The 21,377-nt window shown below is 40.6% G+C and overlaps 3 protein-coding genes across 4 annotated transcripts in view; 2 read left to right on the forward strand and 1 right to left on the reverse strand.

Annotated features, from left to right (window-relative positions):
• The first annotated feature begins 116 nt into the window (after positions 1-116).
• ckmt2a (creatine kinase, mitochondrial 2a (sarcomeric)) lies at positions 117-12,481 on the forward strand. The gene is made up of 10 exons (XM_085167640.1): positions 117-581; positions 2,069-2,245; positions 8,121-8,319; positions 8,818-8,913; positions 9,012-9,233; positions 10,019-10,104; positions 10,356-10,479; positions 11,472-11,606; positions 11,891-12,016; positions 12,133-12,481. Exons 2-10 carry the CDS (start codon positions 2,103-2,105, stop codon positions 12,247-12,249), a joined length of 1,248 nt encoding a protein of 415 aa, XP_085023766.1. The 5' UTR covers positions 117-581; positions 2,069-2,102; the 3' UTR covers positions 12,250-12,481.
• A 1,167-nt stretch (positions 12,482-13,648) lies between these two features.
• On the reverse strand, positions 13,649-18,070 carry ube2l3a (ubiquitin-conjugating enzyme E2L 3a). The gene is made up of 4 exons (XM_085167684.1): positions 17,937-18,070; positions 15,258-15,353; positions 14,556-14,742; positions 13,649-14,452 (listed from the first exon to the last, which is right to left on the reverse strand). Exons 1-4 carry the CDS (start codon positions 17,961-17,963, stop codon positions 14,298-14,300), a joined length of 465 nt encoding a protein of 154 aa, XP_085023810.1. The 5' UTR covers positions 17,964-18,070; the 3' UTR covers positions 13,649-14,297.
• Positions 18,071-19,864: 1,794 nt separating this feature from the next.
• Positions 19,865-21,377, forward strand: part of zfyve16 (zinc finger, FYVE domain containing 16) — a 41,654-nt gene continuing 40,141 nt past the window's right edge. Inside the window, exon 1 of one of the 2 annotated variants that reach the window (XM_085167558.1) lies at positions 19,865-20,087. The gene's annotated coding sequence lies outside the window, so the exon portion shown is untranslated. The remainder of the gene's footprint in view (positions 20,088-21,377) is intronic. The other variant, XM_085167557.1, reaches the window with a different exon arrangement.

Raw genomic sequence — 21,377 nt, forward strand, 5'->3', positions numbered from 1 at the left:
GACTCATGACCCATCATGGCAGACCAGAATCTCAGCAGTGATAGGATTTAGGACAATCAAATAAAACAAGCTGCACTGAAGTTTACCCATACCCATGCAGCTTATTAGCTGACAGTGCATTGGGAGGACAGTACTTGTGTACAAAACTCTAGGGTTTATACTGGGAGATCTAGTTTCTCTTGGTATTGGCTACAGTGAGTCTAGTTTAACTACCTATCCACATAGGATTTTCTCACTAAATTTTATCCATGGGATTTTTGTAATGTGCAAATATTGAATCCTCTAACTCAGGGCATGGCTGCTGCTGTACATAGCTCTCATGGTCACAGAAGTGGAACAAGAGATCATTTTCAAATATCAAGGTCAAACTGGACAGTGATACTGGAGCCTTGGTGGTCATGGTTAATCATGGCTCAGCAGAAGCATACTATACGTCCATTGGCTTATAATTATTTCTTTCTGAACTTTTGATTGGCTCCGACCTTTTAATCCCACATGACGGGGTGGAGCCTTGTGTAAGAGGAGAGTGAAAAGCTGTTTAACAAGAGACCCTGAGCAAGAAGGCAGCAGCTTTTCTACAGGTACTGTATCTTCTTTCTCTTATTTCTCCTACAGAAAGCCTTCATTTGCTTCCAATACTACAGAAAAATTATTGAGCTGGTTGTAGAGCTGGTATTAAAGATCCAGGCTGTATACAAAAAATTTGCATGCTTTTGACATTCAAAATTAATGTGAAGTTTAAAAGCTATGGACAAGGAAAGCAAAGGTGGAAGGTGAAGCAGGATTTGATGATGACTCCAAGGTGATATGTAAGCAAGCAACAACAGGAAGAAACGTAAAAACTTTTTTTTACATGAAAAGTTTCCAGTTAAAAGGTCACAGCAACCAGGGGACAGTGATCTTAGAGCATCTGTAAGATCTCATAATTTTCAGTGTTGGTTAGTAGAGGTGGTTTCTCACAGGCTGATCTCTAGAAAGAACTCTTGCACTCTCTTTCCACCTGTTTTTCATCCTGATACATCAGCTCTCCTGTGCACTTCACCTTCCATCTGCCTTGTTTCCATCTGTCTGTCCTACTGCCTTATGAGGTTCTGGTCTTATGACCAGTTCTGAATGTCACCGTCTGAGCCAGGCATGGCTTGGATCTTGGCACTGAATCCTGGCAGTGCAACCGCCTTCCACCAATCTATAAATACTACGCCCATTGACCCACAGAGTGAACTGCCTTTAACCTACACAGTGAAAGGAAAAGCAATAGAGTGGGACAAACGGAGCTCATAAAAATCATGTGACTAACTGAGTGACTTTTAATTTCAGGTCTGACTCGGATTAATAGGACTAACAACGACCTCACAGCTCCCCTCTATATAAAGACACACTCTCATGGACACAATCCACAGAGGATAAGCTAAAATTTGACCTTCCAGGCCAGGTCCATGAAACTAAATGAATTGCTTTTGTGGGACATTTCGACAAAATTAACAAGAATGATTATTAAAGCCATTTCTTTTTGAATAAATGTCGCATTTTTTGTTAGCTTATGGCTGACTTCTAACTGTTCAATAGCAAAGCATTAGTGGTCATATGAAACCTGCCATTCTGTATCATATGAAACCTGCCATTCAGACTGCGATAATAACACTAAGAGTGTTTGCCAGAGCCTCCCATGGTCTAAGCTTGATATAATATTGAATAAAACTTTTCATGGGTGAAAGGTCATTAGATAAGAGCAAGTTAGGCCTAGATTGTTCTGGGTATCCTTAGAACTCTCACTACAATCACATCCCAATCCTCAGCCCTAACCCTGACCTGATCCTTTTTTGGATATTTTTCTCAGTGTACATCAGCAGTTTTATGCTACACCCCAAAACTATAACATCATGACAATGTGATTGGTCACTTGCAATGCTGAATTTACACCAACATTTATTATGATGATCCAGGAACACCACAACATGAGGATACTAGATACACATCAGGTGTCCATTTCCACTTTGGTACTAACATATACATGTATAGGCATTCACAAGTCGTCAACAAAACCTTGCTTTTGTGTTTTTATATGTAGTCCTTTTGCTACTGAAAACCCAGCTAGCAGAAAAATGGCAAGCTCTTTCACACGCCTGATCTCCAAGCGCAATACAGCTGTGCTGTTGGCCGGCTTGGGAGCAGGAACTGCTGGATTCTTGTTGAGTGAAAACAGTTCTCTGGCTGCTGAGGCAAAGAAGAAGCTTTACCCTCCCAGGTAAGACAGGTCAACATTAGCACCACTAATGCCACCAAGGGGTGACCAGTTGTAAAAAGAACTTGGTTGGCTAGAAATCTGTTAGAAAATTACCATTTGGCTTCCTTGTTCTATGACCTTAGTAGTTTTTTATTTTTTTGAAGAATTTATGATCTCAGTGCAACTAAAGCTTCACTTTGTAAAATATGACTACAGTTTAAAAAAAGGAGGATAAAACCAGGTGTGCTCTAAGATTCAGCCTACATTACCTTGTTATTGACAGGTTGTTACAGTATATTTACACATTGCTCAGTCACATCTGCCCCTCACTGGCTATGTATGGCAGGGGTGTCCAACTTCAGGCCTCAAGCCAGTTTTAGATATCACCCTGGGTCAGCACACCTGAATCAAATGATTAGTTCATTACCAGGCCTCTGGTGAACCTTAAGACAGGCCATTTATATAGCCCTATAAATCAGCTATGTTGGACCAAGGACACATCTAAAACCTCCAGGACACCGGCCCTTGAGGCCTGGAGTTGGACACCCCTGATGTGTGGTTTCAAAATACCAAGTGGCAAATGATACAATTCAACTAGTTAATCTATGGGCATGTCTGAAAGACATGAAGTTCCTGAATCACATTCTAAATTTAGAGAAAACTAAGGTTATTTTACTCTACCCTAAAAATATTAAAACATGGCCTCTCACCAGAATCTTATGCTAGGTGGCCTTACCTTAGCCCCCAGTAACAGTGTGAGGAATCTTGGAGTCATTTTTGACCAGGATATGTTCTTCCATTGACAACATATGCAGGGATATCTTCATCCATTTGGACAATACCACTAAATTGAAAATTAAGTTTAAAACTTTTTTTTTTTTTGATAAAGCTTATAATTACTGCTGGTTTAGTGACCCTGAACCTCAATCCTTAGTTCTGCTGCGTCATCTTTTCACTCTCTGGATGCTATACACCACAATTATATTTAACCATTAATAGTTAATGGCTCATAGCGCGCCTTTTGTCCTGTCTCTCCCTGCTCACTTCTATTTCCCTTTCCCCCAACTTCCCCTTGAGCCTGCTCGAGGCTTCTTCCTGTTAAAATGAAGTTTTTCCTTTGCACTGTCATCTAGTGTTTACTCATAGGGTTGACTTTCTAATATTGTTGTGCCTTTACACTAAAATATTGTAGGGTGTTTACCGTTCAATATAAAGTACCTTCAAGCATGAGTTGGTAGTACACAAATAAAACTGAATTGAATAGAATGATGTCACAGTGGCTTTGTACATCTTTCATATACACTCTATGCTTAAGCAAGAAGAAAGACAGTGAAAAGTGAGGTGATGATGAGGTTACATCATAGATGACAATAAGAGATGTGAGGATTGAAGCAAAAAGTTCTTTCTGCAGTAGATGACCTTGACCAGTCAGTGAGTAGGTATTAGACTGCAATTATCTCCCTTAAAAACAGACAGACCAACTACGTGCCTCACATCACTTGAACATTTCATAAGAGTGACTCACTACAAAATGTTTCCATAACAGAAATAAGCAGAAGGTGACATCACTAGACTGTTTATGAACTACATACTGTTTTGTATTTTCTATATAACAAGTTATTGTTTCACAGCAATTTCCCAACTTCTGGGATAAATAAGGGCTTTCTGATCTCATCTTATGCACTGAGCCTGCAGAATTAATAAACATGTGTGGATTGTGTCAACACAGTCCAACTAAACATCTGAGAGTTTCAAAGAGTACACAGTGTCATGTCAGATATGCTGGCGATGTCTTGCAAGATCAGTGACGCTCTCACATTTCATCTGGGTTACTTTTGGCTCACTCTCACTTACTCTTTCACACTGTATTTTATGCTCTCCCCTTTTACTGCCTTTACCCACTCATCCTATGCATACATACAGTGCACTTGCTTCTCTGGTGGCTGAAGATTTTTCTCATAGTGTGCTCATATTTAGGCTCCAGGATAAATTTGGAATGATTAGAAGCCTACTTAGTGCCACTGCATGCTGGATCAGAATCTAAAAGCACCTTAAGTTCCTAATAGTTTTACACAATATAAAGATTCAGAATTTGACCACTGACTCCATATACTCTTTGTCCAATATTAGATTCCTGATATTGATGAACTCTCTGATTCCAGAGTTATAGGTACTCTTACCCCCTAAATGGCAGCTAAGTTTAACAGCTAGTTGAGGACAAATGGGAGTCACCAGTAGCTATTATCAACCTCTGGCTCTCTTTCATTGCATGTCTTTTGTTCTGTCAAATGGCTGCCCCTTCCCGAACCTGGTTCTGCTGGGGGTTTCTTCCTGTTAAAAGGGAGTTTTTCCTTTCTTCTGTTGCCAAGTGCTTGCTTAGATAGGGTCATTTTATTGTTAGGGTTTTTCTCCATTATTGTATGGTCTTTACCTTATAATATACAGTGTCTTGGGGTGACTGCTGTTGTGATTTGGTGCTATACAAATATCCATCCATCCATCCATCCATCTTCATCCGCTTTATCCGAGGCCGGGTCGCGGGGGCAGCAGCCTAAGCAAAGAGGCCCAGACCTCCCTCTCCCCAGCCACCTCCTCCAGCTTATCCGGGGGAACACCAAGGCGTTCCCAGGCCAGCCGAGAGATATAATCTCTCCAGCGTGTCCTGGGTCTGCCCCGGGGCCTCCTCCCGGTGGGACATGCCTGGAACCGACGGACCGGTGCAGGGTCTGCATTACTGCAGCTGCAGCCCCAATCCGTCTGTCGATCTCCGGCTCCCTTCTCCCATCACTCGCGAACAAGACCCCGAGATACTTGAACTCCTCCACTTGGGGCAGGAACTCATCCCCGACCCGGATGAAGCCAACAGAACCACATCATCCACAAAAATCAGAGATGAGATTCTGAGGCCACCAAAGCAAAAGCCCTCCGCCACTTGGCTGCGCCTAGAAATTCTGTCCATAAAAATTATGAACAGAACCGGTGACAAAGGGCAGCCCTGGCGGAGCCCATCACCCACCGGGAACGAGTCCGACTTATTGCCGACAATGCGAACCAAGCTCTTGCAACGGTTGTATAGGAATCGAATGGCCCGTAGCAATGGGCCAGACACCCTATACTCCCGCAACACCTCCCACAGGACACCCCGAGGGACACGGTTGAATGCCTTCTCCAAGTCCACAAAACACATGTAGACTGGTTGGGCAAACTCCCATGCACCCTCAAGTATCCTCGAGAGGATGAAGAGCTGGTCCAGTGTTCCGCGACCAGGACGAAAACCGCATTGTTCCTCCTGCATCAGAGGTTCGACTAGCGGACGAACTCTCCTTTCCAGCACCCTGGCATAGACTTTCCCGGGGAGGCTGAGGAGTGTGATCCCCCTGTAGTTGGAACACACCCTCCGGTCCCCCTTCTTAAAGATGGGGACCACCACCCCGGTCTGCCAGTCCAGGGGTACTGCCCCTGATCTCCACGCAACATTGCAGAGGCATGTCAACCAAGACAGCCCTACAACGTCCAGAGCCTTCAGGAACTCGGGGCGGACCTCATCAACACCAGGGACTCTGCCACCAAGGAGTTGTTTAACTGCCTCAGTGACCTCGCCCCCGGAAATTGGTGGGTCATTCCCCTCATCCCCAGACTCTGCTTCCTCCTCGGAAGTCGCGTCAGTGGGATTAAGGAGGTCCTCGAAGTATTCCTTCCACCGCCTGACAATTTTCTCAGTCGACGTCAGCAGCGCTCCACCAATTTCAATTCAATTCAATTCAATTTTATTTATATAGCGCCAAATCACAACAAATGTCGCCTCAAGGCGCTTCATAGATACAGAGAAAAGCCCAACAATCATATGACCCCCTATGAGCAAGCATTTTGGCGACAGTGGGAAGGAAAAACTCCCTTTTAACAGGAAGAAACCTCCGGCAGAACCAGGCTCAGGGAGGGGCGGCCATCTGCTGCGACCGGTTGGGGTGAGAGAAGGAAGACAGGATAAAAGACATGCTGTGGAAGAGAGACAGAGATTAATAACAGATATGATTCAATACAGAGAGGTCTATTAACACATAGTGAGTGAGAAAGGTGACTGGAAAGGAAAAACTCAATGCATCATGGGAATCCCCCGGCAGCCTACATCTATTGCAGCATAACTAAGGGAGGATTCAGGGTCACCTGGTCCAGCCCTAACTATATGCTTTAGCAAAAAGGAAAGTTTTAAGCCTAATCTTAAAAGTAGAGATAGTGTCTGTCTCCCGAATCCAAACTGGAAGCTGGTTCCACAGAAGAGGGGCCTGAAAACTGAAGGCTCTCCCTCCCATTCTACTTTTAAATACTCTAGGAACAACAAGTAGGCCTGCAGAGCGGGAGCGAAGTGCTCTAATAGGGTAATATGGTACTACAAGGTCATTAAGATAAGATGGGGCCTGATTATTTAAGACCTTGTATGTGAGGAGCAGGATTTTGAATTCAATTCTGGATTTAACAGGAAGCCAAACAGAAGAAATATGCTCTCTCTTTCTAGTCCCTGTCAGTACTCTTGCTGCAGCATTTTGGATTAGCTGAAGGCTTTTCAGTGAGTTTTTTGGACATCCTGATAATAATGAATTGCAGTAGTCCAGCCTGGAAGTAATAAATGCATGAACTAGTTTTTCAGCGTCACTCTGAGACAGGATATTTCTAATTTTAGAGATGTTGCGCAAATGGAAGAAAGCAGTCTTACATATTTGTTTAATATGTGCGTTGAAGGACATATCCTGGTCAAAAATGACTCCAAGGTTCCTCACAGTGTTACTGGAGGCCAAGGTAATGCCATCCAGAGTAAGAATCTGGTTAGATACCATATTTCTAAGCTTTTCAGCGCCGAGTACAATGACCTCAGTTTTATCTGAGTTAAGTGCAGGTAGAGCACTGCTTTCCCCTCCTGAGAGGCCTGACGGTTTGCCAGAATCTCTTCGAGGCAGTCCGAAAGTCTTTTTCCATGGCCTCTCCGAACTCCTCCCACACCCGAGTTTTTGCTTCAGCCACTGCCCGAGCCGCATTCCGCTTGGCCTGTCGATACCTGTCGGCTGCCTCCGGAGTCCCACAGGCTAACCAAGCCCGATAGGACTCCTTCTTCAGCCTGGTGGCTCCCTTCACCTCTAGTGTCCACCATTTGGTTCGGGGATTACCACCACGGCAGGCACCAACCACCTTGCGGCCGCAGCTCAATGCAGCAGCTTCGGCAATGGCGACGCTGAACATGGTCCATTCGGACTCAATGTCCCCCGCCTCCCTCGGAATGCTGTTGAAGCTCTGCCGGAGGTGTGCGTTGAAGATCTCGCGGACTGGGGCCTCTGCTAGTCGTTCCCAGCACACCCTCACTACGCGTTTAGGTGCACCAGGTCTGTCCAGCGTCCTCCCCCGCCACCTGATCCAACTCACCACCAGGTGGTGATCAGTTGACAGCTCAGCCCCTCTCTTTACCCGAGTGTCCAGAACATATGGTCGCAGGTCTGGTGATACGATTACAAAATCGATCATCGACCTACGGCCTAGAGCGTCCTGGTGCCACGTGCACTTATGGACACTCTTATGTTCGAACAAGGTGTGCTATACAAATAAATAAATAAAAACCCCTAAGTTAGCAAAATAAAAGAACAAAAATTACCTGAAAATCTTTCCCCCAACCCCAAACCAACAATTTACACATCAAATTGTCTATTTGCTTACAAATGAGATTTCTCCAGGTTAACCAACTGGTATTCTGTACCACAGTTATATGCTAGATCAGCACTGAATACGTTGAAGGGAAAATTATGTTGTCAACATTAGCTGGAGTAGGAAGGAATATTATTCCAGGGGTGTAGTAACTGGGTGTAGTAACTCTCAAAACTTTTACATTTCTTCAATCCATCTCCTCTTGAAGCTCTGATTACCCTGACCTGAGGAAACACAACAACTGCATGGCCTCTGCTCTTACTCCAGCCATTTATGCCAAATTGAGGGACAAAGTCACCCCCAACAACTGGACCCTTGACCAGTGCATCCAAACGGGAGTCGACAACCCTGGACACCCTTTCATCAAGACAGTGGGTTGCGTGGCTGGTGACGAGGAGAGCTATGAGGTAAAACAAAGTGGGTTTTGTTTAAATTATCCACTGAATAACCCGTGCTTATCTTAATAATAATCAGTATATTGATTAATTGTAAATCTGGTAATACGTGAGAACTCAAAAACTGAGGCAGTAAGGTTAAAAAAAGCATGCCTCATATCACTTGCACATTTCATAAGAATTACTCACTACAAAATGTTTCGACAACAGAAGATAGCAGAAGACTTTTTATGAACTGATTCATATGTTCATAGCCAAAGTATCATGCATACTGTCAGAAATGATGTGTCATTATACAGAGTGTAGTACCTGAATGAATGTATGGTTGAAACAGTCTTTTTTCCCCATTAAGCCAGTAACTGTTGATTCTTTGTCATAGAGCTGATGATTATCCTTATTATAAAGGTGCAATTCCACACCGTCTATATCATAAGACATCAACTGTCAAAGTAAACTTCTGACTTCCTGAAACAAACCTACACTGCAGACTTTGTTTGCTGGTGCTTCTAGGTGTTTGCTGAGCTCTTTGACCTTATCATCAAAGACAGACATAATGGCTATGACCCCAGAGTCATGAAACATCCTACTGACCTGGATGCCTCCAAGGTTAGACCATAGCTTATTTCCACTATAATTTCAGTGCATCCATATTCGATTTCTACACGTATGAAACACTTTTTTTTTTTTGCCTTTGTCCTTTCCAGATAACCCACGGCATGTTTGATGAGAATTATGTTCTGTCATCCCGGGTGCGTACTGGCCGTAGTATCCGTGGGCTTAGCCTCCCCCCAGCCTGTTCGAGGGCTGAGCGCCGTGAGGTGGAGCGGGTAGTAGTGACAGCCCTAGCTGGCCTTAAAGGAGACCTGGCTGGACACTACTACAGCCTAGGAGACATGACGGAAAAGGAGCAGCAGCAACTTATTGATGTCAGTTAATCATTTCAGAGAAATGTATACGCTTTCCTTTACATTTAAACTTATGATTTAATGTTATTTTTAATTATTATTTTGTGTGAATGGTAAATTTAAAAAGGGTAAACATAGAGATTTATGGGGTGGATGTTTCTTTGGCACCCAGCACTTTGTTGGGTATCCGTTTAGCTTACTGGTTAAACAGGCACCATATACCTTACAGCTGAAATGCAGTGGCTTGATTTCAGTCTAACCTGCAGCCCCTTGCTGTATGTCTTCTCCTTCTCTTTCTCACCCTCTTTCCTGTCTACTCTTCACTGCTGAACTGCCAGATAAGGACAAAAATAAATCTTAACAAAATATGTTGCTTAAATAGAGTTTAAAACTTTCCAAACTGAAATAAGGCTTTCAACAGAAGGTGAAGAAACAGCAGTGGCTGTTCAGGTCATCTGCAGGGATATCAACTGACAGTGAAATGGGATAAGCTGTACTCTTGCATAATACCACTTTGAACCACAAGATGGTGCAGCAACCCCGTGTAGCTTCTGTAAAGGCTGTTCATCTATATTTATATATATATATATTTATTTATTTTTTGAGAATATATTTTTTTAAATCCATTTTTTAAAAACAAATCTCATTCCAGCCTCAACAATACCTATTAAAAAAGACCAATGCCCTCCCTTTTATATGACTCTTTGAAATCTTTTCATCACCAAATTGTAAAGAAGTCTTTCTTCCCTTTAAAATCTAAAAATCTACATCTCTTTCCTTCTTGATCCTCCCATTCCCACCTGTAGGATCACTTCTTATTTGACAAGCCTGTCTCTCCACTGTTGACATGTGCCTTTATGGCCAGAGACTGGCCAGATGCCAGGGGGATCTGGTATGGTCTATTCAGTTCTTGTGCATGTCCGCTGCTGTGTGACCATGTATGAGTTATTATTGTGCCTGTTCCTGGAAACTGAGCCACTAAAACAGCTTGAAGTTTGATGCTGTGTTTTCCATTTGGTGTGCATAGCTTTTTATAAACGCATGTTTTTGCACAGACGACAAGTGTGTATATCAAAGTGCCTCGTGTCATGAGTCATCAGCAGTAATGAAAGACGAGTAGTTTTCTTGTTTTCTTTTCCTCAGGCACAACAATGATAAGACCTTCCTGATCTGGGTGAATGAGGAGGACCACACCAGAGTTATCTCCATGGAGAAGGGCGGCAACATGAAGAGAGTGTTTGAGAGATTTTGCAACGGACTCAAACAGGTACAGTGGAGTGTGATGTCAAACAGAGTAAAGGGATATCATTTTGATAATTAGCCAGTCTTTTTTGTGGCTGCTAATGTTGCTGAGTTGTATCAGGCTGAAATATCTCAATTATTACTCGATTTATAAACATTCGTGTTTATACACGAATTGTGTCAAATTTCATATTTGACACATCTTCATTTCAGTCATCAAAAAGGATTATTCTTTGTGACACATTAAATCCACTGTGAGGTGCAAACTCAGCTGTTGTAACTCTGTTTGGCCACTGGTTTAAAAAATAAATGCATCACACTCCCAAACTGTATATAAAAGATGGGCAAAGCCACCATGCCATTCCCGACAGGTTTTGATAACGTTTCAGCATTTTAGTCATTGTCATGTTGTTTTTGGGGACCAAAAGAAACCATATTTGGACAAGAGGGTAGAACTTATTAGCTAGTACTACCTAGCTCGATTAGCAGGTTGGATCCATTAACTATTCAAAGACATATACCTGTTAAGTAGCAGACTTATAAAATACTAGAATTTCACTCACCAAAATTATGTGCATTGGCTTGATTATGAGCCAGGCTCCAGTGGCCACTAGAGGAACTGCATTTCATCAATTTAGCTATGTTACTTCACATGTCAGCACTATCCAATTTTGGTCATTTGGGGCACCTGAAAACAAGTGTCATAATTCTGAGTCTTTGATCCAGCACTTTGAGTGTTTTAAAATTCTGTTTATTAATAAATAATTTATGTTTGATGACTAGTTTACTTACAGTCTACGTTTGAAAAAGGGAACAAATATTATATATTATCTATCCTGACTCATAATAAAAGAAAACTGCATTTATTTCATTATGTAATTATTTTGTTAACATGAAAACTCCTCAAATTTCAAACTTCTCAGCTCTCAACTAAAGCGCTGCAAAAAGTGATTATCTTGCTCAACTATTATGTATAGATAAAATGTGATTGGGCAACCATAAACATACTGTTTACAGGTGGAGCACCTGATCCAGGAGAGAGGGTGGGAATTCATGTGGAATGAACGTCTGGGATACGTCCTCACGTGTCCGTCCAACCTGGGCACCGGCCTCAGGGCAGGTGTCCATGTACGCCTGCCAAAACTAAGCAAGGTAATATAATGACACTATAACACTATAACTTTAAGTTCCATTCACTTTTATTTAAATATTTTCAATTTACGACAACAGTTGTCTCATGGGGCTTCTGTCAGCACCAGCTGACAGAAGCTAATTTTTAAAGGTTTCTATAATCCAAATTCTTCCTCATGATCTCATCTAGAATTTTTTTTAAATCCCCAAAAAACCCAACTTCTATTCATGTTATTATTTCTGTTCTTGAAAAATAAATCTTTTAACTACAGTTTCAACATGTTATAAATGATTCCAACTTACAGGACCCACGTTTCAGCAAAATCCTTGACAACCTGCGGCTGCAGAAACGCGGCACAGGGGGAGTCGACACGGCCGCTACTGGTGATACCTTTGACATTTCCAACCTTGACCGTCTGGGCAAATCTGAGGTGAGGATATTCTTTTGTTGCCCTTTGCACAATTTCCTTTTTCATGCTAATAAGCTCACATGCATCAGTTCTATATGACGCCCTGTCTGAGCTATTCTGTTGCTGTGTGCTTCTAGGTAGAGTTGGTCCAGTTGTTGGTCGACGGCGTCAACTACCTGATTGAGTGTGAGAAACGGCTGGAAAAAGGCCAGGAAATCAAAATCCCATCTCCCATTGTTCAGTTTAGGAAATGAAAACTGAACTCCTCAGTTTCCTCGGTGACCTGATCAGTCCTCCCTCTCAAACTGAGCCTGCTAGAGCACCTGAGAGGGACTCCCATCAGCGAGGAGAAAGCATTCTCTTTAAGTTTCCAAGACAGAGTGTATTTCTTTAAGATAAATCATCTTAGACATGTTCTTTAGAGGAAAACTCTACCTCAGGAAAATTGTAACCCCAAGTTCAATGAATAAACACTATACAACATTTTATTGCTTTCATTTTGTTTTTTGCTGTTGTTCTGTTTTTCACTTTGGCTGGACAATAAAGTGTAGAAAGTGGTTCAGAATTCTTTCACTGAAGCACGGTCTTATTTGTATGAAGATAATGTCAGTTTTGTAATTATTAGATGGCTGTTTATTTTCCTATCATCATCAGCCACTTTATTAGGTAAACCATGCTGGTGCTGGTTTGGAACCCCTTTTGTCTTCAGAACTGTCTTAATTATTAGTGGCAGAGATTCAAAAAGGTGCTAGAAACATTCCTGAGATTTTGGTTCATACTGTCACGATAGCGTCAACCAGTTGCTGCAGATTTTCCAGTTGCACGTGATGGTTATAAAGGAATGGACATGGTCAGCAATAATACTCAGGTAGGCTAATAGTGCTCTGTTGGTACTTACGGGTCCAAAATGTACCAAAAAAATACCCTGCGCACCATTTCACCACCACGATCATCCTGAAACATTGACACAGTATGGATCCATGCTTTTATGTGCATGCCGATTCTGACCCTACCATCTGAACATCACAGCAGAAATAAAGATTTTTCCTGTCCTCTGCTGGCCAATTTTGGTGAGCTTGTGCACATTGTAGCCTCAGTGTCCTCTTCTTAGCTGACAGGAGTGCCATCTGGTATGGTCTTCTAATTCTGTAGCCTATCAGCTTCAACGCTTAACATTCAAAGTTGGTGTTGCTGTAACAAGTAGTTATTTGAGCTACTGGCACCTTTCTAGTGGCTCAAAGTAGCCTGGTCCCTTTCCTCTGACCTCTAAAAATCTATAAGTTAAGTGAATACGCTCTCCTTTCCTAACCATTATCTAAACCCTAGAGATGGTTGCGCAGTAAAATACCAGTAGATGTGCAGTTTTTGAAATCCTTAGATGAGCCCATCTATAGCATCAACAACCATGACATTATCAAATGTCAATCGCCTTTCTTTACCTCTCCAAAGCTGGACCCAGCTGTAAATCTGGTAAGGATTATGCCTCAAAATCCCACTACAGGAATAGGAAAGATCCTGCATATGCCTCTGTATTTCCTACTGGCTTCTCACATTTGTAAGCATCAGTAATTTTGTATCTTATTTTTACATCAGTAATAATGGATCTTTAATGTAATGTTCACTGACAACATGCACTTTACAAAGGGGCCAACAGAGGTGGAAGAAGTTTAATAATATTTCTAAAGATACAAAAATGATTCAATGACTTGAATGTTGTTGCATTTTCAGAAGTTTCTTTGCTCCTGCGTGAATTTTGCATGAGCAACAAATTTAAATTCTGCCACTGCCACGGGTGATTTTACAGATCACGGTGTATCCTAGGGGGAAAACGATTGAAAGGAGTAGACGACAAATATAACCCACAGCATTAAATGCCGTCAAGATTTGAAACAATGCTTAAAAAAATCTGTAAACAGGTGTGCATAAGCTAATGATTAATCTAAGAACACATTCAGCATTAAAGTAAGCAGAACAGCACTTTTCAGAGATTTCACTTTCGACGATGCCACCTCAGAAAATTTTATTTTTTCTAAAAAGGAAAGAAAAAAATCAGTAGAAAGAAGTCAAAAACAACCAAAAGGTGACACTTTGAGGCCAGAGCCTGCCTGTGCACCAAAAAGTCCTGCTTTTCTTTTTGGCAAAGTGAAACAGCAACACAAGCCTCTATTAAAGAGTGGTTGGAGAGTGCTAAACAATGCAGGTTTGGAGAACAGGCCATCTCTGTGAAATAAGGGGATAAGAACAGAGAGTCAGGCTGGGTTCTTTGAACAGGAAACAAAAAGGAAGTCTAAGAGGCGGGTCGTCAGTCCACAGGTCGCTTTTCACTGTGTTTCTTTGTGAACTCCTCTGCGTTCTTCATGAATTTCGCACGGTCTTTAGTGTACTCCTCTGCCAGGTCAGCCCTCAGTGGATGCTCTGGCTGAGGCATGTTCACCATCGCAACCAGACACTGAATCACTGGCAGACAGAGGGAATGAGAAAAGAACATTTGTGAGCATATTTGGTACTTTTTGGAACAGATATAAGAAAGCAATAATAAGATGTGGATGTCCATTTTCACCTTGGCAGGTTTTCGTGGCTGGCTTCCAGTTCTCCACACTGATGATGGGCAGGCAGACCTGGCCCTTTTCATCAATGTTGGGGTGGTAGATTTTTGTCTTGAAGGTTATCTTAGGTGGCTTGAAAGGATACTCTGCAGGGAAGATGATCTCAATCCGAAATGCTCCTTTGTCATATGGAGGACAGTCCTTGAAGAAAATAAGTATGTGTTAATTTCAGGAAAATTGAAATAATATTTAGTCAACAATAATTACATAATTTAATTAATAATGCTCTTTGACTTTAAGATGACTTGGTGGGGGTCATTTTTATGTGCCCCTTTGATAGTTTTAATAGTGAAAATTAAAAATGTTGCTAAAATGATTTCAGTGTTCTTCTCTAATAATGTTCTTCTTTTTTATACTTCTGAACATAGTAAGGATGCCCCTCTCTACAGCATTAAACAGAACCAAAACTTGTGTCTGACACTTATCAAAACAGAAACCTTAAAAAAATAAAATAAGTGAACAAAAAACAAGTAAGCTGATAATTTACTGTTCACAACAGATATATATAGACTATATAAAACAATATGTTTCATACAAGTCAACCCAAATTTCTACCAAAATGTTCTTCTCGAACTTCACAATGTGTGATCTGAAATTTGAGCCATTAGAGAAACAAAAGTGGGAAAAATGTATAGTTACATAGGGTCAATACTTACAGGAACAATAAGCCCTTGCCAGTTCAAAATATTAGATTCATCCACTTGAATGATTCGGAAATTCTTTATTCCAGAATCGCGAATGTCTTGAATCTCCTGAAACAAAACATAATTGATTGAAATTTGGTGTAAAATTATGCAGTGACAGAACAGGAAGAACAAACAGACAAATGCGTGAATGTATAACGTAGAGTAATCAGCCACAACATCTCCAAACTGGAAGCCAGAACCTACTAAAAGTGATCCAAGGAAGGAGAAATGGTGACTCGGCAGGTTCAGAAAGGGCAGTACTGGACCATGCCGTTTCAGCCCACAGAAAAACAGTCTTCAGCTGGCTAGGACAAAAATGTGTCAGCACACAAATTGCTGTGCATGACACTGCACAAATGCAGACTGTCAGAACCTACAATGACCACATGAACAACACAGTGCTGACTTGGTCCCCAAATTTCCAAGATCTCAACCGAGACAAGCATTGTTGGGATGGGTGTTCTTTTGGTGACATTAGGGTGAGCGCCACATTATGAGGTTGTGGTTTTAAACTTGTGGCTGATTGAGGTCGATAAAACGTGAGGAAAAGTCAAGAAACCAGCTAAGAAATACAATCTGCTGGGTGTAGGTGATTCAGAGGAACTGTGTAATATGGCCCTGATGGACCGAGTCCCGTCAGACAGTAAACAGTTACATCACTTCCTCCACAATGACTCATACCCGCTCATTCCTCGGTTCAGATTACTATTCACACAATGCATTTTTCCTTCCAGGCTGTTCACATAAATACTGCAAAAACAATTATGGTGTTTTAAATTTTATTAACATCGGACAATGATGGCCCATGTGAGACCTTCACCTCCACTAATACAGTTTTGCATACTTACAGGGCAGCAGTCATAGATTCATACTAATTAACAATAAATAAATAAATGAATAAAATAATGGGTTTCCAGACTGTGACCTTTGCAATGACATGTGTGTATGGCAAACAGACAGAGGTGGAGAACTCAGTTTTTTGCTATGAAGGCCTGTGATGTATGAAACACTCAAGGATTCATATAGACTAAGCTTTTTAACATAACCCTCAACAAATTAAAGAAAAAAAATTAAAAAACAAAAACCTGAAATAGCTTCGAACTTAATGGGTATTGCATCTTTAAGATGTGCGTGTGCAGCAACATTGGCTGAGGACTAATGGTTCCATGATGGTTACTTTTAGTTATTTAAAAAAAACAACAAAAAAACCCAAAAAGTGTTTAGTTTGTGACTTGTTAACCTTGTTTGCGGTTGACTGATTTCAGGTATAAAGCAAAGCAGTTGCAGAGAATATCAAGGAGCAGCCTTGTGATAACAGTCACCTTCAACCACCACTACCAGCTGTTAGCTGAACACTAGCATTAGTTAAAAAAAAAAAAAAAAGCTTAAAAGCATTACAAAACAAATCCATTTGGTTACTCAGATCAAATATTTTTCATTCATATGGTCAAAAAGTCTGCCAGTATAAATTTCAGAAGAACATCTAGGTGAGATAGACAAACAGGAGGAAGAAACTAGTAAATGTTATCAAACCGCTGAGGTCCTACAGTTGCAAGTGATTGGCAGACAGAAAGTGACAGTCAAAATATTTTATACCGATCAATTCAAGCTGTACATTTCTACAGTCCCAGTCATTTCAGATAATTCTCTTGCAACAGTTTTAACTGAAAGCAAATAGTAGAAATTTTCTAATTCCCAGTGGAATTTGGAATTTACGTGAACTGTAAAACTGAACTGTCAGGGGACTTCAGGAAGTCGTGACAGCACACTACACCATTTTCTTTTTGGTATGAGGAAATTACTAACATAAAGCAAATCAAAACTAAAACGAGTCAGAACAAAAGAAAGTATGAACGCCTGGCCAGCCACTACACTGTTTACAACATTAGCACACAATTCATTTTTTTCTCTCTTTAAAAATAAAAATCAATGTCTACAATAGCCACATTTTTCTACATACTCTTTTAACTTACAGGAACAATTCTTTCCAATTGTTACACTTAATTCTTCATAATTTATTGACTACTGTATTTTGTTGCTGAAATAATAAAGGCATTACTCCTTCTGTTTGTTTCATATTGCGTTTGTTTACATGCAAGTACATGACCAAGTCAAAATAAATCAAAATAACTTTGTATACTGTTTTGTAAATAACTCACTCTTAATCCCCCTAAACAAGAGAATAATATGTCTTACTTATAGAAAAAGATATATATATATATATATATATATCACTGTTTATTAAACGTATACGGCTCAGATGAGGTCTGACGTCACGTCCCAACCCCAAAGTCTCCATGTTTTCGCCTCCGCGGCTGCCTTCAGACGGCGACAGCGGTTAAAACGAGCTGCTACAGTTTCCACCATGCTCGCCTATTAAACACCAGCTTGCTTTCCGACTTAAAGCCGTAGATGACAGTTTTATCTTAAAGCTTAATCACGCTCTGCTGGTATTTCAAATTAACAAGTAAACCCCGAGTCACCGTCTGTCGGCCGTCATTATCCTTTCGTTTTGTCAGACACTTGAGCGACAAACACCCGGACATTTTCTCTTTGCTCACGAATCTGTAGCTACACTCATAAAGTCGAAACCATTGTTTAAACCATGTCAAAGTTGCAGAAATCCAACAACTAAGACCTTTTTCTTACCCTAGTTAGTCTCCGAGCCGAAGTCATTGTGGTACCGATTCCGTCTTCTCCTTCTTCTTCCTTTTTCTTTCCGCTCTACCTCGACTTCTTTTCAGTTTGTTTTAAAACGGATGACGGGCGGGATTCTCTTGCGTTACCGCCCTCTTTGGGCCCGGAGGGTTACAGATTTTAACCAAATTTTTACCGCTTTGCTTTGGATATGTGTTCCTGTTTCCTTAGGTATCCCCATTTCTTTAAGACATCCTTTTAGAATAAAACTATTCTATTTACCCATCTATTGTGGTAAGCTAATCCAGTATTTAGTTCCGTTTAATTTATCTAATACATACATTTAACCATGGCTCATTTAAAGGAAATGTGGAAAATCGATGCAAAACCGTTAAAAAAAAACAAGCACACATGAATTATTTTGAAATTAAAAGACAATTAAAGAAAAAAAGATAATTTCCCCACATTTCACAGTGATGAAATGGGAATGTCCTTTTATCAAAAAGGTTTTTTTTGAAAAGTGATTCTATTAAATTTGTCACCTGTTAGTGACAAGTTGTTAACAGACCTCTCTGCACTGAATCATTTGAATCATTACTTGTTATTAATCTCTGCCTCTCTTCCACAACACGTCTTTTGTCCTGCTTTCCTGCCCTCACCATGAACCAGTTGTGGCAGATGGCCACCCCTCCCTGAGCCTGGTTCTGCTGGAGGTTTCTTCCTGTTAAAAGGGAGTGTTTTCTTCCCACTGTCACCACAGTTCTTGCTCACAGGGAGTCTTATGATTGTTGGGTAGGCAATATAAATTGCCTTGAGGCAACTGTTGTTGTAATTTGGTGCTGTATAAATAAAACTGAATTTAATTGAATTGACAATACAATGACATAATAATGAAAATGTAAGAAAAAAAATCACAGAGTCTAAGAACATCCTACTCTCACTGGCTGTCAGAAATGTTCTAATTTACTCATAATTCTCTAAATTACAACCTTTTAAGTTTGACTCACAGTGAGGAGCAGTTTTCTTTTCAGTCGCATCTTATATCAGGTGACCTCAATCGTTCACATGTTAGGGTGGGTTAAGGGATCACGCTGATTTCACCTGAAACCACTAGAGGTTTTTTCACACCTTATGTGAAGAGTCACATGATTAATAGTGGGTCAATTACCCCCTCCTAAGGGACACTACCAACTAAGGTTTAAATATCTGTGACTCTCCACTTTTTAGCCTTGGATGAGAGGTGAAATGTCTTCAACAAAATTAAAGAAGTCCAGCTTAGGACCTTTTTAAGGTCCTAAGATTCCTCTAGGCAGAAATACCTTGTTGATGCTACAGGTCAAAAGAGACAGGCCAGGCTGCTTTGAGTTCACAGGACGGACACAAAAATACAAATAACAACTTGTTATAACATAGGTATACAGTAGATGACTCTTATTGTTTCACAGTAAGATCCACCATTGCTTGTCATTGATAACTGTGAACAAACTCATCTGGAGCTATCACACATGACATGAAAGATGGCTATCATGTTGCCATCTACTCATTTCTGAAGTCCCATTTTGAAACTTTGAGATGAGCCTTTGCAGCATCACAATCTCAGTATTAAAAAAAGAAGAGGTGATGGGAAATGGAATGGTTCTTATATAGCAAAATAATAAAATAATAAATTGCTATTACACAAAAGCACAAGGCAGCCTTTGTTCAACTTCCAATTTTTTATTCTTTTTTTTTTAGAATAGAAAATTATATTTAAAAAAAATAACAGAGAAATTTACAGTGATTACCTTTAAGAAACTCTAATGTTTCAGAACTTGCCTGAGAAAGATTTTGTCAAGGTTTTTTTTTTTCTTTCTTCTAATTTCTCGTTTGTATGTAGCTCCCAGGAAGAACAAGTTTACTCACCACCACTTCTGCGCTGGTGAGTAAACTTGTATGCCAGCCACACAGCCTAAGCATATCCTGTGACCTCCCGACAGTCTGCATGTTCAAGATGGCCGCTTAAGTGGAGAATTTACACCTCTCCAGTAAAACTAATCCAGCAGCTAGCTGGCCGAACGACTTTTACCGTGGAATTACCCTAAGATACCAGCAACGTTTTCTTATGCGTTACATCTGAAGCGAAGCATAATTGTTGAGGTTCGACACATGGAGTAAAACATACTGGTAAGAAATTCGTTAACCCCCCCGCCCCCTTCCCCATAGTTTGGTAGCCACATTAGCCAGCTAGCCTGTTCAGTAACAACTAACGGGCTAATTTTAGCAACACCTGGCGTAATCGTACTAATTTCAGTAGACGTACAACAGGCAGTCCAAAGGTGGCTCACCTTTAAACAGTTAGCCAGAGTTAGCTGTAAAAATAGGACTCTGGCTAACTGCTAAGTGGGTTTGTTAATGTGAAATGTAAGTGCTAATGTTACCTGCTAACGTTTCATATATGATGGGGTTTGCTAGTTTTGTTTACCTTGCTCGCTCTTATACTGCGTTTTTGGTTTGTGAAAACCGTTTTAAACGAGAGCAAGAAAAATGTATGTAGTATGTGTTGTTTACGCCACAACCGATATTTGTAACTTCAGCTCTAAACAGCCATAGTGAATGTGTTGGTACTTCTCGTTTCATATTATTTGTCATTGCATTTTGCCAGTCTCATAAGCAATGAGCAGCAGAACGACATGAATTTTAAATGACAGAATACTTATCAAACCTCAGTTCAGAGGGTTGTTGAGACTTCATCCTTCCCTTAAATATTAAACCTTGTTGGAAACTAGTTACTGAATGACAGCAGCAAAAAGAGGCTCTCTAAGTAAGACCGGAAAAAGAAGTTCTTCCCACTTTGTGGGAAGCTTAGTGGAGTGAAAGAAAATTTTTCTTTTTTTCCAGCGTTCCAAACTTCAGCTTGTTACTGTAATTGCTAGAAAAACATTTACTGAGAAAAAGCTGGTGGAATTCCTTAATTAAACCACGTGTTCAGAAAGCTCCAACGTGAAGAAAAGTGAAATTAGTATCTGATCCTATCCACCACTGTTTAGTGAAACATCTTTAGCAAAACTACAGAAGATAAAATAAGATATGGAGACTATTAGCTTAGTCTGACAATGTTTAAAGCAAGCCATTCCTGGGGCTGGACACTGAATTATTATAAACAATAATTATTTTTGTACCATCATCATGTCTGTTTTCTGCGACAGGAAAGGTTGCATAAAAGCACAGGGCTAAGCATAGTTCTGAGAATGTTGATATGTTTGATTTTCTTCATTGCCGCCACCACATACTCATTTAAAAAGCTTACAGAAACACTCACTGATTTACTAGCATAGTTAAACGTACAGAGGCACAAACACATACACAAGAACACACACCTAATCTACCCACAGAAGATACAGTACTTACAGACCTATTTTCAAACATATAATATAGGGTATATAAATACAGTGAACACGTTTAACTCTTTGGCAG

Source organism: Neolamprologus multifasciatus, chromosome 7 (genome assembly GCF_963576455.1).
Source record: "Neolamprologus multifasciatus chromosome 7, fNeoMul1.2, whole genome shotgun sequence".
Lineage (NCBI taxonomy): Eukaryota > Metazoa > Chordata > Actinopteri > Cichliformes > Cichlidae > Neolamprologus > Neolamprologus multifasciatus.

Coding starts and splice junctions, on each gene's coding strand:
- ube2l3a (XM_085167684.1), bottom strand. CDS start 17,963: ATGACTTCGGCTCGGAGACTAACTAGG. Junction 15,354..17,936: donor CGGCTCGGAGACTAACTAGG/GTAAGAAAAAGG, acceptor GTTTTGTTTCAG/GAGATTCAAGACATTCGCGA. Junction 14,453..14,555: donor AGCCACGAAAACCTGCCAAG/GTGAAAATGGAC, acceptor TCTGTCTGCCAG/TGATTCAGTGTCTGGTTGCG.
- ckmt2a (XM_085167640.1), top strand. CDS start 2,103: ATGGCAAGCTCTTTCACACGCCTGATCTCCAAGCGCAATACAGCTGTG. Junction 2,246..8,120: donor AAGAAGCTTTACCCTCCCAG/GTAAGACAGGTC, acceptor CTCCTCTTGAAG/CTCTGATTACCCTGACCTGA. Junction 8,320..8,817: donor GTGACGAGGAGAGCTATGAG/GTAAAACAAAGT, acceptor TGGTGCTTCTAG/GTGTTTGCTGAGCTCTTTGA.